Genomic DNA, 17,216 nt, shown 5'->3' on the forward strand with positions numbered 1-17,216 from the left:
ACCGGCTTATAGACACTGTGAGCGTATTGTCGAAAACAAAGACTTTTACAAAATTTCGACTGAACGCCTTTTTGTGTTATAGTTAATTCAATGGAATAATCTTCAATTTCCTCTTTACTGTGAGTTGTCATTAAAAATCAATAAATAAAAACGAATCTGCAATTCCCACATTATCAATTCTGAATATGTTACAAATTATCGATTAGATACGATAATAAAATAGTCCGTGAAAAAACACAGCTTTTTTTAACATTAAGAGACATTTGATATCTTGGTCCGCAAAGATCGTGCATTTGACATAAATCCGCAATATTTTTTGTCCATTCTCTTGCATATCTGCATTCAGAAGCAGGATTAGAACAATAAAGGACACACCTGCATTATTTTTACATTATTATTCAAAATGAAGTCTTAACACTAAATAAAATCGTATAATTCTGCAATCTAATGCGTCTAATGCCAAAATATTGCATTATTATTTTTGTTATAACTTGGAGTTAAATCTGACCGATTGATTGCCGACCTATCAATGTAGCAATATTATTTGGTATAAGCCGGTCTTTGTAGAATAATTTGTGTTCATTTTTTCTCATTGATATTTTGATAAATTGAGGTTGTTTTGGGTGTGGTTTTGTCGTACCATTATTATTAATTTTGTAGAATGCACTTTACCTTTGAAGCTTCACCGCTCGGTGTCATAAAATACGTACTACTGCTGATCCTGGCTTACAGGAGTTGTAGTGATGGATGTGAGGGCGGGAAAGTCTCTTATAGTAAGTCAGCAATATATCAGGAATTGTAATTAATTTGTTAAATGAATAAGCATCGATGTTACATAATGTTCGTAATGCATCATCCCTAGTTCTCAAAGCCGCGCGTTCCTGCGCGAGGTGAATCAAGCTGCAAGATTTTCGATGCAAGCTTTCTTAAAGCTGTGAAATATTCAACACAACTATACCTAAGAACATAACAGTCACATAAATAGCCTAAAAATAAAGATAGGTATTTGATACATCGTTAATCACTTACTATATTTTTAATTCTGAATAGTTAAAAAGTGATTTATAGTGGAGTATGTTAATTAATCGTTTTTTGGTCTAATCTTTTATGTAAATGAGTTCTTCTGAAATCTGTGTTGATTGCTTGGTTGTATTTCGTGTCATTAGGTCCTTGTTACATAATATTGTAGGTTAGTGCATTTTCAATTTTATATGATTCATAAATGAACTAATGAATACATCAATTAATGTCACGTATTGATAAGATACAAATTTACCCACATTCAGTAAATTAAAATTTTACATGTGGTAAAATAAATACCTAATGGAAGACATTATAAATGTGTAATCGGAATTTTTGACTGCCTCGGTGGCGTAGTTGTATTGCACGTCCGGTACAATAGCGCTCTGAGGTCCTGGGTTCGAATCCCGGGTCGGGCAAAGTGATATTTGGGTTTTTCTGCTCCGTATCAGCCCGGAGTCTGGAATTTGTGCCCGATATGGCGATAGGCTCGCCCCCTATCACATCATGGGACGGAATATACTTGGCGAAAAATGGGTGCCCTAGTTGCGCCTCTGCATACCCCTTCGGGGATAAAATGCGTGATGTTATGTATGTATTTTTGTGACAAGTTAAAATTGTCATAAATATATCATAAAATTATGGACACAAGATAATGTAAAAAATACTTAGATCACACGTCAGATTGATGTTTATCATAAAAGATTACTAAATTAATGTAATAAGACATAGTAAAAAGTATAAAGTTGTACAAATTTACTAAATGACGCTACAAACACACGATTATGAAGGAAAGTAACTTTTGACTAAACATTTATTTTTTAATAATGACAAAATTATATGACATCATATTTTTTTCTTTTTTGCCGAATATGTGTTCAGTAATGGCAGCAAATATCGTATTTGTTTAATTTTGGCAATTATAAATTAGTGATGTATAATAATTCCACAACTTTCGAATCACGAATGAGTACCTATTGATTTCGAAATAAACGCCATATTAAACATCATAAACTAGCAATTACTTTTAAATCAACAATTTCGTATGGGATATTTTATGGCCTTACGCGCATGATGCAGGAAGCCCAGAGTAATTGGAAATTGTCCGCGGGGATGCAATTAATAACCTGTCAGTTTGAGGCCCACACTCAATGCTTTTAGCAGATCCTGAGAAATTTAAATGATCCACAGGTTCTCAATGTGGAGGACAAGGTCTCTACAATTCATTTTATAACTGATATAACTACATTAGAGTGTTTACTCTCTTTTAAGTTGTGGCGATGATGGTGCTATAGAGCCAAATTTCAGCTATTGATCAGGTACCGACTTGTTTCTAAAAAGTAAAAACAAAAAAGAAGAATACAGCAACAATAATTCATATCACATTCACTAAATGAAAATATCGGCACCATTTCAACCTTTATTATACGTACATTTTAATGTAGTAAAAAATTATTTCGCTTGACTAAAAACTATAATGAAAATCATAACCAGAAGAACTGTCATCATGTTTGTTACATGGCATTTTGTTTTGATAGATCACTTTCGAAAGATCAAATTATTAGATGCCTTTGATATCTAGTTACCTAAATAAATAAATGATTAATCAGTATTCAATTACTAGCTGTTTAACTACTAAAAAAATGGCTTGAAAACAAAATCTTAAAAAGCCACTTAATAAATATTATTCTCTCAAGGGAGAAATGTTGAAAACTATTTCACAGTAACAATACACACGCTTGTGGTTATGAAATAATTGGCCTCATACTTCACGGTTGTCCGTGTACGATGCACATAAATAACGGACGCAAAAAGGCAATGCATTATCGACGTTTATTTATTATTGGCGGTGACACGGGAAGCCTCGCATGAAGATCTTAATAACTCCTCTCCTGTTTGATTAAGATATATTGTATCGATTACTTTATGTTTTAAGAATAGGTAAATAAATAAGTGGTCTCTTAGTTTCCCAGAAAACGTAGTATTTTAATTTTGATCAGAACCTTCTTTAAGTATATGAAATTTGAGCATTTAATTTAACAACTGTCGTAATAAAACATAAATTTCTCACCTCGTGCCCATTATCATAACATTTTTAGTCATAATCTTCTATTGAATTCTCTTGAGAAAAATACACTTAATCAAAGTCAAATGCATAAGTAGTACATTAAAAGTTTCGAATCATTTTCAATTTGTCAAATTCACAATCAATCAATCATCTTCAATTTGTTTTTGTCTCTAAACACCGTATCTTTCATTTTTATATTATTATAATAGTGACACATTATAGATTTATTTGAAAAAAAAAGGGCTACGTAATATATAGAACCAATAAAATATAAGTTCACCAAATAAGGTTTGAAAACCTCGGAAACATTTCAACTCTTCTAAAGACATTTGAACACGTTTGTTTTTTCTTAACAATGTAATTTATTACTAATTTAGGACCTTAGGCATGTCAATATTAATAATTCATTTGTAGGTGTGGCAATATGTTATGATATTGCCAAAAGATTATGATAAAATAAGTTAATGTTAAAAAAACAAAGGAACGTTAAGGTATATATTGTCTTTTTACTGAGAGATCTGGATTTTTTCTATTTTTATCTAATAATATTTAGAAAAATAAAACAGACTTCAAAAACCACTACAAACCAAAAAAATATTTATCTTCAGAAAGGGATTAGTAATAAATTATTAAAATTCAAGCAATGTAATCTTCTTTCTAATTTATGTTTTATGTTTATACGATCTCTCTATATTTTTTTGGAGTCGCTGTCTAATTTATATTGAATATCGCTTTCGTATATTTCTTTGTGTATTTCCTTAACTGACAATTTAAATTGTATTCGGAGTTTATATCTGCACCTGACATTACATCATGGGACGAATGGTCACCACTTTTAGATATGCTGTAATAGCTTTATATTTCCTTTAAAACGAAAACCACACATCCCTGTCTAGAAGCATCTAAGGAGACTGTTACTGGTTTCTCGGTAAAAGTATATTTTATGAATACAAAACCCGATAAACAATGCTGAGACGAGGTACATTAACCTCTATGTTGACATTTAAATGATTTATCCATATTTATAGGTAATAAAATACCTGAAATATTAGACATGGCCAGTGATTCGGTATATTTTGTTAAATCATTATTTTTTATATGGATATTTTAATAAAAGGTAAATTTGTTGACGTAGAAAAGGTGGATTAGCCTCGACATAAAAAAAATATATGCAAATACAGAACACACAAGGAAAAAAAGCCAATTACAAAAAAATATATAATTATTTATGTTTCAGATTGGATAGATTTTTTTTCGAACAATATAAAAAACTTAACACAATAAACTAGTGTCTAAATTGCAATTTATAGTAAACACAAATGAGAATTAAATTGGTAGTAAGGATGACCAGTCTTAATTGATTGAGCCCCAAATCCGAAATACACTAAAGACTATGATAAAGTAACAATCAATTAAGATATGGGATTGATTAAAGATCAGACTGCTTTTCTCGCATTCGACAGAATTCATTGCCAAGGTTATAACAGCTATAAAATTGTTAATCAACATATATAAATATCTGGAAAGCTTTTAAATGTCGTAACTATTTTTATGTTATCACAATCAAGACCCGAAAACTTGCCTCGACACATTCACCTGTATTTAAGTCGAGAAATTCGAAATGTATAGAAATTCGTACAATACTAGAAAAAATAGTACTTAGGTCTTAGGTGAACGGGAATTGGAAACAAGAATAACTAATATCGCAAATAATTACAGCGTGGGACATTTTTTTTTTGTACTGGGTCCTTGGTTACCTAGCCACACCACCATGTAGTGACATATGTATAATTAAATGAGTGTTATGTCCATATATGTAACATAAACCACGGGTTACGTAGAGAAGCCGCAATTGGATGACAATTAATGGCTGATTTTAATAAGCGATCCCAAGCATTAACTCACGACCAAACGCATAACAAAAATAATAAAATTTCGAAAAAAAAATTCACATGTAATTAGTCACGTTGATTTTATTATCGGTCCATTTTCACTATCGATGATAGATGGCGGTTAGAAATGTTTATCGACTTTAGCCAGAACTCAAAACACCGATGAGTTCTTGTAACAAACTAAATATTTGCAAGCTGGATATTCCCGCGGAAAAAACATCTGTCAACGAGGTCCAAGAATTTCTTCCCAAGTGATAAATGTTTCGCCGCAGGTTATTTATCTATAAGGGACAAGGGCGCACATGACAGAATATTGATTAACAATTTCACCTCTTGTCGCTAGGGTAATTAGTTCAAAAAGCCATACATCATCGTTACAATCAATATCTGGTTTGCGGTATTGTAGTCAACTGTCAGTGGAAAAAAATGATAAATTATAATTAATAAAAGAAACCATTTCTAGACGTGCCGTGAAATTGTAAAGGGCAAGAAATGAGGGAAAGTTTACTCTCTGAAGGATGGCGACTGTCTGTTTGTAATTTAAAGTTCTCTATTTCTGGCTCCGCGCTTTTACACTGGCAACACCATCCAAAACTCTTAATTACATAACCCTAAGTTCCATAATGGCCACTAATTATCTATTATATACGTCAAACGAAAATACTATATTGCTAAACCTTGCTTAGATTCAAGAATAGAAAAGAAACAGGAGACACCAAACCAAAATTATCAATAAAAAGAAATAACTATAAAATAAGCTAGGTACCGTAAAAACAATTTATTTCACACCTCGTTCTAAATCAATAATATTAAATTCCATACCACATTACAATTAATGAGTATGAAATTGCTTGTACGATGTAATAACATTCTGAGTAATGCACTTTAAACATAACCTCATAAATATTCAGACGTGCAATCAAAACACCATTTACAAAATAAATCGGTCCCATTTACTGTTGATAAATTCCACGATAACACACAATAAGTCGTGGACATACTATCCTTTATTTGTGAGCCGCGAGCTTCGACGGAAGGCATTTAAAAAATAACACATTTCGACGTCATATTTAGCAGATTTAAATACTTTATACTCATCTATATTAAGGCGATACCTCAAGGTCCATTTTCATACATTTTGTTTCGGCTTTAATCTGGGTAACTAAACAAGTATTGGCAAGTAAAGAATTTAAATTCACGTCTAGTTAGTGATTAGTTCTCGCAGTTGAAAGAAAAACGTAAAATAAGTAATAATCATGGATATTTCTGCCTTTAAAATTTAATATGACGAAATTTTAAAGGCAGAAATATCCATGATTATTAATTATTTTTACATTTTTCTTCAACTGCGAGAACTAATCACTAACTAGACGTGAATTTAAATTCTTTACTTGCCAATACTTGTTTAGTTACCCAGATTAAAGCCGAAACAAAATGTATGAAAATGGACCTTGAGGTATCGCCTTAATTTAATATTACTATCACAAACAAAACGGCCATTCTTCTAAAAAGTTTTTAAATAATAATTGTTTTTTTAGAAGTAAATTATCAAGCAACGAGTTCCAGGTTTTACTGCAATTACTATTTACCGCCATTTCAAATATACGAACCTAATCGCTTTTTCGATCTATTTCAAGGACCAATCAGAACAAAGTATTTTTGACATGCTTTCGATGAGTTATTTTAATTGGTCAATTCTCGGAATCGGATTGAAGATTGAGTTTCAGATCACTTATTAAAACAACTGCAAGAGATGAACTTCTTTACAAAATTCTCGGAATGGCCTTACAGGATAACTAGTTTTAATTTACCTTGTTATTTCTGATTTGTGCAATTTAGAATTCATGCACAATGTAGTCTCAAGCTAAAATGTATTAATTATATTTAATTAATTATCTTTCGGGTTACTTAACATTCTATCTCGAGTGCATTACACCGCAGAATCGTGATCTTTATTACCATAACAAAGTAATAACATAAACATCATTAAAAGGCTCACTCCTTACAAATTTGTGCGTTTATCTCCCATCGGAATTCAATTTAATTTGGTCGTAAGTCAGCCGCCCGCCCTGAGAGCCTTTTCATTGTATGTTTTTTGTATGACAATTTATTCTTTCATACAAGGAAAAGAGACATATTATATACGGTTTGGCCCTTTTAGACCTTCTGCGAACCACAATCAATAACGGAAGCCATTACGCTTAATGTAAGATACTGTAGGTAGTTTACAAATTGATGTGGAGGGGATTTTTTTTTTTATGATGATGAAAAAATATTTATATAATTGGACGGTTCAACTTACGGGGTGGTTAAATTAGGTTTTGTGTTAAATGAGTTTTATTTATAGTGCCTTAAAAATTTCAAACTCGGGTGTATTTATTGAACCAAAAACAAATGGTCATAAGCGGTGTTATATATATTAAGCAGTAATAAGCAGTGTAGTAGCGGTAATAGTCTAGTTGCAATGGAACGGACTGCCACAGTGGTTCAAAATCCAACGCACCTCTAACATTTCTAAAGTTATGTGTGTATTCTTTGTGAATTTTCGCTTGGTTTAACGGTGAAAGAAAACATTTTTGAGGAAACCTGCATACCTGGGAGCAGTAGGGGAGGCTCGTGTTCAGCAGTGGGACAGTATGTAATACAGGGCTTATGATGATGATTATGATTTAGATTTATGCCCAAACTTTTACGTACACCACACTTTTAAAAATCAAGTTCTAAATCTCCTGACAATCAACCTTACAAAACAAAAACCTCCGACTAGACTTTAAAATGGCAATTAAACCTACTCTATAAGCATTTTTTATATTTATTGGAAAAAGAACAAGAAATGTGGTCGGACTTGATTTAAGGATTTTTTGCTAATAAACATGCTCCATATTAAATCCAGCTCTATCATGACCTTTCCGATAATAACGCAAGGCAAAAAACAAGTCGCGTACTTTGATATATTTTAATGCCAATAAAGCCTACTGAGCTACAAAATACGTGTATTGAACTACCATCGACAATAATAAATGTAGTAAAACCTGGAACTCGTTACTTGATGGGTGAATTAGTATCATGTAAAAAAAAAAACAAATTGTTATTAAAAAATATATATGTGACAAATATTTTAAAAACTCTTTGGACCGAATATCCGTTTTATGTGTAATAGTAATATTAAATTAATATAAGAAGGTATAAAATATTTAAAAATAGAACAATGCCAGGAATTGGAGTTACAAAAGTTTTGTTTATAAAAATATAAAACCTCAACATAGGCTTTACCTGGGAGATTGGCTATACGTACACGTGATACGAAAAGTAAATATGTGACACAGATTTAACAAATCCCGGTAAGAATAGCTTTGTCGTTTGTTTGGTTTAGTGACATTGTAAATTCGTCGTGCAACAGAAGGTCTGGGATTCATTTTTCACTTCACACAACACTGTGGGTAGATTTTCTAACACGATTTGCGCCTGAATCTCCTATCTATATCAAAATTTTATTTCGCTTATTCATCATTAGAAGGAACAAAGCTTTTTATTTTGCTTTATTTTCCCATTTACTTTATAGTCCATATACAATCTCTGCCTGTCTTATCAAAACTATAAAATTCTCCAAACATAGATTATAACATTAAAAAATAAATAAAAAAACAGTTGACGATTGGCGTTTGGCGTTTACAACGTTTGGCGATGACAAATAAATTATATTTTTACATTTAATATCTCATTAACACAGAAAGTTTTATTCGAGTATGTTAAATGTTGAAAGATTTATGATATATTTTTATACAAGTAAATTTCTATATTATTTTATTTGCGTTTTTTGTATTCTGTGTAAACGAGTAGAGAGTGAAGCTTATATATGTACGGAACGGAACATGTTAGAAAAATATTAAGTAGATATTATAAAATAAAAATGTAGTAATACTAATTACGTTAATATTGTACATAATAATAATCGATACCAATTAACACTACGCTAACTCGATGTCAGCTTTACAGTATAGATTTTAAAGAGAAAAATTAAATAACTTTTATAATACTAGAGCTTCCATATTTCACATTTTTTTGTAATTCAACTTCTTTAGTTTTTAGAAAAAAAAAATGATTATAAAATATATTATACTGTTGCATTAAAACGGAAATTGGCAAATAATCGACTGAACTTACTGTTGATTGCTGGTATGCATATTATGATATAACTTAGGCTAAAGAATATGAAAAAAATAACTTTTACAATGAGATGCGACTGACTAATATATAAGGTTTTATATTAACAAACCAATATTTATATTAAGTGCGAATGATATTTGAGAAAAAGAACTTTATTTCTAAAAGCATACTGCCTAAAGATTGTTTTTGGCGCCAAACACTTCTCTTTCCCGCGTAAAACAACCGAGAGAACCATTTTAATAGAGCCCATCACAGTTTTAACTAGCAAGGATTCAATTTTATACATCTTTTAATAACTTGACATTAAAATCAATGCGTCATGCATTATTAATCTGATTTTAATAAACTTTAATAATATATCAAACGATTTATAACATATTTTTTTTAAATTAGAGAGGCGAAACATTTAATTTATTTAAAATTAATAATGTAGGAACATATACGTATGTACAAAAACATAAATCTGTGTAAAAATTTGAATCATTATTTATGTTCGTTAATTTGTGATATATTAGGTATGTTAATATAAAATATGTTCTATCACAAAAACCTTATATTTTTTGTAATCTTCACAATCTATAACGTCAAGTTTGATTAAAAAGGCCAAAGGGCATTAACTCATGTTTTTTATGTTTAAAAAAACGTTATTATACAACCATTATTCCGATTTGTAATCCGCAAAAATACAAGAACCTGATCTTTGGAACTCATTTTTTTTTATGTCTCATTATTGTGTTTTAGTCTAATAAATAAATAAGAAATATCAATGTGGAGTTTTATTGACATTGTAAATTACTCATATTTTGTACTTATCTACAATGCAGTTTAAAAGTATAAATCTTTTAACAAATATTTCGTGAAAACAATATTGTTGGAATTAAAGCTGCCTTACCCAATAATAGCCATAGCATTTAATACAAATCAGGTCTTTATATCATCGAAACAGGTCGACAGATGTATCTTTTCGTTTCATTTCACACCTTTTTGCTAATGAAAACAAGTTCTAAAGTCACAGAAAGGATGCTTGCTTAAAGAGATCTTGTTATTTCATCGAAATAAAATAATTTTATTGTTTTAAACATTAAGCGACCTTTACTAAAAATCTAAGTACTAAATTTTAACTAGGGAAGTAGTTTCGGCGTAAAGCCTGTATGATCAATTAGATAAGGATTTTAACGAACATTTTTATGCTCATTATTTGTGCAATACAAGGCTCACAATTCACATAAGTTCAAGTAACATAACCAAATTTCTTCCATTTTTAAAATGTCAAGCAAAAAGATGTCTCAAGTAGCATTTAAACGAAATTATTGCAATTATAATACCTTTCACGTGCGTTTTCCGGGATAAATGTCCACGGCGCAAATATATTCATTGCAGGACTAAGTGACCGCCCGAGGGGCGACGCCGAGCATTTACATTACAAAACGTAAAATTATTGTCTTTGATTCGTTCTGTTGGCGGACAGGGCTGTCGCACGCCGCTGTTTTATAAATCAATGGTGTTGAACTCTGAACAAATATAGCGAGTGTCATCGACCATTGGAACAAACGGAAACGTTTCAATTAGCCCAATGAGTATGAATAACGCTGTTAAAGTAATATGAATTTATTTTTATAAAAAAAATATATATCTACGTTTTGTGGATTAATATATAGGTTTTTCGTTATCTAGGATTAACTTCGTTTTTTTTATTTTCTAAAAAATAGTTTTACATAACAAGGTTTTGGTCCCCCCTGACACCCAAACTAATTAGAAGCTTAATCTATAGAAACGCCTTATCATGTCTTATAAAGCTGTTCTGTTGAGGTGAAATATTCAAAATGCAGAATGGTGAAAGCATTGCAGTCTGATTAAACACTGTAACGAACTTATCTAGCGCTCTTCATTATGTAGGCCTTTGAAATTGACGCTAAATTACAAAGCGTCTGAAAGAACCAAGGTAACGAAGACGTCTAATGATTACATTCAAACATTTCACATAAGTATACTAGTATAATTATTATAAAGTTCCCTGTGAACCATATTTTTCTTTCCGCAAAGCAGAATAAAGAAATTAAATCTTTATTTCAACTTAATAAAGTTCTTTATATTGATTAATACAATACGCACAATCTATACAGAAGCAGTGGTTCCAGGACCCTAATATTACAACATATTTAGAAAAAAAATTGAAAATTGATCCTCCTAAACGGTTACAGACATATTGACACTTTAAAATTTTAACAGTCACAAAAAGTGAACCATAAAATTATTAAAATTAAAAAAAAATCGGATTTTATCGCGGTTTTAATTATTTTAGTTTTCTCCCGACGTTTCGAAGACTTTGCAGCCTTCATTGTCATGGTCACTTCATTTGTTATTGTTATAAAAAAAAATAATCCAAATTATTATAACTATAAGTTCTGAATTCAAGATGACATGTTGAGAAGTTTGCGTCAAATCTGGCAATAGGAGTATTTACTACTTCGCCATTCGCACATTAGTGCAAATATTAAAAACAATTTGTTCCTTTAAACGTGTTGAACAACAGCTAACGTTTTTAATAACGTCTGTGTTTTAAGAAATTGATTGACATATCCTGTATTTAGGATATAAATGATTATAATTATTCAGCCTAGATTATATTTATAGATTAAATTCTACAAATAGTGTCCGAGCGGCGACCCTAAGTGATAGGTGATCATATGAAACAGAGAACGGCATATCATCTTTTTTTAAATCGAAAATGTCAGGCACTATAAGTCGTTTCGATATTATTACCGGTTCGCGGCTGTTTGTCAATTCAACACTGCCTTTTGTTCATTAGTTGTTAACATAAATAGGCAGTACTTAATAGGTTCTTGACATTGGAAACGGTAATCTTTAGGATATTATGATATTTTTAAAATAAAGCTTATCAAATCTGGTTAAGAAAAAAAAATTAAAAGTAAAGTTCACGTTCCATTTCACTAAAACACGGACATTGAAATGAACAGTTTTTTTTTTATTTGGCGCAATCTTTTAAATATAGCCTATGTGAACGTAACGTAAGAAGAAAATGTAACGTAAGCAATCAATTTTGTGATAATTTCTAGAATTCAATATATTTATCGATGACTCGTAAAAAAATTTACATTAATAAAGTTCACCGCGCATCATAACAACCGGTCATTAGTTACCTACGTGGTTGTCCAATAAAATAATATGTTATTGCAGACATATTTAAGCTGTATTAAAATAAATGGAGTACAATTAACTTTCATAAAACTGAATTGCAATATTAATTTTAAGCTGTGCACAAATAAACAATCCGTACTGTGCGTATACTTCGATATAAATTAGCTACTTACCATAAATAAAATCCAAGGAAATGAACCTTCACGGCGTTCCAAAAACACTATACTCCCGAACAGAGACCACGTGGTACTGGCACAATATTGTCAGAAAACACCGATTCGAAAAAAAAAACAAATGAAAAACTATTCTAAATTCAAACGGCGCGCGATACAACAGAAATGTGTCAGTGGCGCGACGCGGCGGACGGCCTAGGCACTAACCGTGCTTCGAATTACAATTAAACACGGTATGTACCAAAACTGAATTTTTCGAAATTTTTGGGAGCGGTAGTGCCGCATCGAAGGCGAGGATTTGAATGACGATGCTCCGCGGGGCTCGCGATGTGCCTCCGAGACTGGCCGACGAGGCGGCAGGACATCGACTTTATAAATTGACTTTGTGGTAACTGTTATTCGACTAGGTGCCTCGATGACACGCTTCAAACACACATGTATATTAGGGTTCCAGCGGTAATTGGCGCCGATAAAATATCGACGCAACAAACCGCCTTCGCCCTACAAACGACTTTAAAGCTGCATATACATTTAACACACGACAATTTTATGGTATTAGAATTTCACGCAAATAAACACATAAAACTTAAATATTTTTACAAAAATACGGTCACCTTAGCATTAACAATATATTCTGAAGACCGCAATAATTGGTGACGGTTCAGGCTTCAGGCTAGTCTACAGAGATTCCAATATTTCGAGACCAATGTATGTACTACGATCTCCATCTGTAATCTGAACACGCCTTTTCGGGGCAATTTATATTATTAAAAGGTCCTTCTAATTTATCTACATTATAATATAATGCGAACCTAAAATGCACTCAAAATCTTAACTAAATTGAAAAATGCATCTCCTTTCTCCTGAACCCACTCCTCAATTTTTTTTATTTACTTAATTATCTATAGCAATATTTCTTACAACATGAAGGGTAGTAGGTACACAGAAGATGATTACAGAAAACAATTTGTTATAAATAGAGTTAAGTAATTACAGACTTTTCTATTAAAACATGGAATTGCTGTAAATATTGCCTTAATAATAAATGTGGCTACAGCGTCTAAAAAACACTAAATGGCGTATTCGGAAGATCCACTCTCACAATCCCTTGTTTAAAAATGTAAAATTTAACACAATTCAGGTACTGGCCACTTCGCGTTCTTTATCTGAATCACTCGAAAAAAAAACAGTTCTAAATATAAAACATCGAAAACAAAGGGTCAAAGATTTTTATATCAACATACCGACGTGTAAAATTGGACAAGCTTTAATTAGCACCAACGAGATGACAAATAAAATAACACCTTCGCAATACCTGCTTGACGTATCTCAGGCTCTTAAACAATCGATTATTTGTAAAATTGAAATAATGCTTATTGTACCAGTAATGGACTATTAGGCATAACTTTACTAGGTTATCTCTTTACTCTACCTTGCGATAATCAACCTAGGCAGACGTCAATGTTTTATATCTAAAAAGATAGGTACCTACTTATATTTTTTTACCTTTTCACTTTATGGTACCAAGAAATATTTACGAAGAACTTTGCAAGACAATTATATGTCCAAACAAACAGCCACAATACTGACTACGGTTAACGAACCTGCTATTTGCCTAACAAACCGCAGGTATGCTAAAATGTTTGCAGCTTAAACTTTAAGTCCCAACTAGCTTATTTACATACTGTCATTAGACTCAGCTAAGAGCTTTAAATTATCACAGTAATACAGGGACTTTTTGACATTGCCTTTATAAAACACATAGTCGTTTTTACTTCTGCTATCGTTGTACCAAAAATCATCCATCCATAACGAATATTTTCACCAATAATCACAATTTTACTTTTCTTGGGTTTTATCATTTTATAGTAGTAATGGGATGTGTGAGTGAGTGTATTTCTGACAGAATGTGTGATATTGCCGCTGCGACGAACTCTCTTAGAGTAATAGCAGTGGCTTATGGCATAAAAAATAAAAAAAAATATTGATAGTAATTTTGTTCGAAACTTACACTTCTTTATTTAACATCTACGGTTCCAGTATCTTATTGTAAAGTGTTATTTTCAAGAAGATTATATGGTTTCATTTTGTAACGCAATATCAAAATGACTCTGTATAGCACCGGGTTCTAGGTACCGGTTTTTTTTTTCACTTTGAAAAAGCACAAATGAATTGTATTACCTGGATTTAGAGGTTCGCCAACTATAATACCATACGTACACACTCACGCCTTTCATCCCCGAGGGGCAGGCAGAGGCGCAACTAGGTCTCCCACTTTCCACCGTGTATATTCCATCCCGTGGCAAATGGGCAAGCCTATCGCCATATTCCTATTCTGGAAATACTTTCACTAAAAGGAAGTTACTTATCCCTAATCCATGTACTTATTTCTTTTATCCCATCATCGATTTGATAAAAGTTGTCGGCTGTAAATAATATCAGTAATTCTTGAGTTTAGATAAAAAGCGCAGTCTTACATTATGATACAATAATAACAATATACTAGATAGTATGAAAGAAGTAATCAAAATATTCGAAGTAAGTGCAGTCATCCGCAAATGCGGCTGAACAAATCCAAAACTTCAAAACGCTTCTACACCATAATTTCAATAAAAATATTCTTTTTTATTAATCAAATTTTAGTTTGAATTCTATTTTGGTAAAAAAAATACTATTTTTCATATTAACACAAAATATTAAAAGCTATTTGAAACCTTGATTTTGTTCGACTACATTTGAGGCTGACTATACAATTAATTTATTTTAATCAAGTTTTTCTACTGAAATACCGCACTTTCCACTTTCCATACTTGGAATCAATAAACAAAATCACTTAAATTAAGTATCTTATCGCAAACCTTTAACATTGCGGTATTTAAGAAGTATCCGGTACTTACTCTATTACATATGAGCTTTGTATAAATGGGATCCAAATTCTTTGCCAACTGACATTTAAAGCTATAGTAACGCAAGTAAAAAACACGCAAATGTAGTTCACTCATAATAATACCTTTGCATATTAATTATATGTTTTTCGGAGTATATTACTTCAAAAGGATATCAAGAGATTTGTGCGGAATGCTACCGAGCATTTCGTAGTATTTATTAATTCACTTTTTCTTTTTTATTACTTTGATTGACGAGACGAGCGTGCCGTTCACCTGATGGTAAGCGATACGACAACCCATAAACTGTAAAAACACTATCCAACCCCTTGAATTACGAAGTATTGTTTGGTATTCCACTGCGCTCGTCATCTGGAGAAATGAGATGTTAAGTCTTATTTCCAGTAGTTACACTGGCTACAGGGTTCTTCAAACTTCACAACAGTGACTGTTGCTTGGCGGCAGAAATAGATTTTGCGTTGATACCCACCGAGGCGGACTCTCACATATGAGAGACCTACCACCAGTAAAACACAATAGTTACGAAATAATGTTCCTGGTTTTTATTCGCGATACGTTTCAGTAAGAGGATGGTAATTAGCGAATTTCGAAATATTTAATAATAGTATAATAATATCAACCCTATACTATATACTCTCCCACTGATGGGCACGGGCCTCCTCTACTACTGACAGGGATTAAGCCTTAGTCCACCTCGCTAGCCTAATGCGGATTAGTATGCTTACTTCACACACCCGCAAAATTCCTATAAAGAACTTCTCAGGTGCGTAGGTTTCTTCATAATGTTTTCCTTCATCGTTAAAGCAAGCGATAATTCATAAAGAATACAAACAAAATTTTAGAAAAAGCTGAGGTGCGTGCCCTTGGGATTTGAACCTACAGACATTCGTTCGGCAATCCATTCACACACCCACCTAAGCTACCGCTGTTTTTTTTTACATGTTTATCGTTCATTATCAATTTGCATTAACAACAGACAGCCTAATTGAATCATTTTCCAATCCCAATATAATTATTATTATTCAATATCAACATGTATCTCTAAATGTTTTCTTATTTGTTGACATTAATTAGTTTTGGTTTAGTAATAAGATATGACCCATCAAAACAATTAGGTTCCTTAAGCACACAGTAGTCTTGAGATAATTTATAACCAGCCAAAGTTTAATAAGCGAACAAAACGGCTGTCTTCGCTGTCAGAAACATTTAGCGACAACTCAGCAATAAACAAGTGGACGGCATAAATCCAACAATATCGATGACCGGTAATACGGACCGTTTATGTGTGGTACAAAATGCAAAAGCAGGCGGTTTTGGTTATTTATTTTATGCGTGGCAATGCCTATACTACGTAAAATAATAATGTGCTAATTTCTGATCAGTCACCTAATCTATAAATCATAAGGAAAGTACATGTTAATTTTTCGACGTCCAAATGCCAAATTTTATAAGCATAAATATAAATAGTCTTTCCTTTCTGCTAAGGTATAAGAGCACTACACTTGCCAATTTATTAAAACTGTTATATTATAATGATTTTATATGTTTACGCGAATTTCATACATTGAAAATTGTAATATAAAAAACTGCGACAAAATACGTAAAATAGTTTTATTTCAACTGTTATAGTGTGCGTAAAACAAATAAGCGTTTAAGATTTTTTTAATTGTGGTTTCGTAACGACACATAACAGTGTACCTAGTATGTGTGATGCACTTTCTATGACTGACAGAAGACTGAAGTGACATAGTTTTTCATCGCAGCAATAAGCACATGGCGCGTCCCTTATCTAAAGTCTAAGCAAAAAACATATAATACCCCCGTAAAAGTG

The 17,216-nt window shown here is 31.9% G+C and overlaps 1 protein-coding gene across 2 annotated transcripts in view; it reads right to left on the reverse strand.

The window, feature by feature from the left end:
* Positions 1-12,881, reverse strand: part of LOC115451507 — a 50,908-nt gene extending 38,027 nt beyond the window's left edge. Inside the window, exon 1 of one of the 2 annotated variants that reach the window (XM_030179853.2) lies at positions 12,480-12,881. In XM_030179853.2, the coding sequence (XP_030035713.1) occupies positions 12,480-12,482 (3 nt within the window). In that variant the 5' untranslated portion in view covers positions 12,483-12,881. The remainder of the gene's footprint in view (positions 1-12,479) is intronic. The other variant, XM_030179854.2, reaches the window with a different exon arrangement.
* Between the last annotated feature and the right edge of the window lie 4,335 nt (positions 12,882-17,216).

The sequence above is a fragment of the Manduca sexta genome, chromosome 17, assembly GCF_014839805.1.
Source record: "Manduca sexta isolate Smith_Timp_Sample1 chromosome 17, JHU_Msex_v1.0, whole genome shotgun sequence".
In the NCBI taxonomy this organism is placed as follows: Eukaryota; Metazoa; Arthropoda; class Insecta; order Lepidoptera; family Sphingidae; genus Manduca; species Manduca sexta.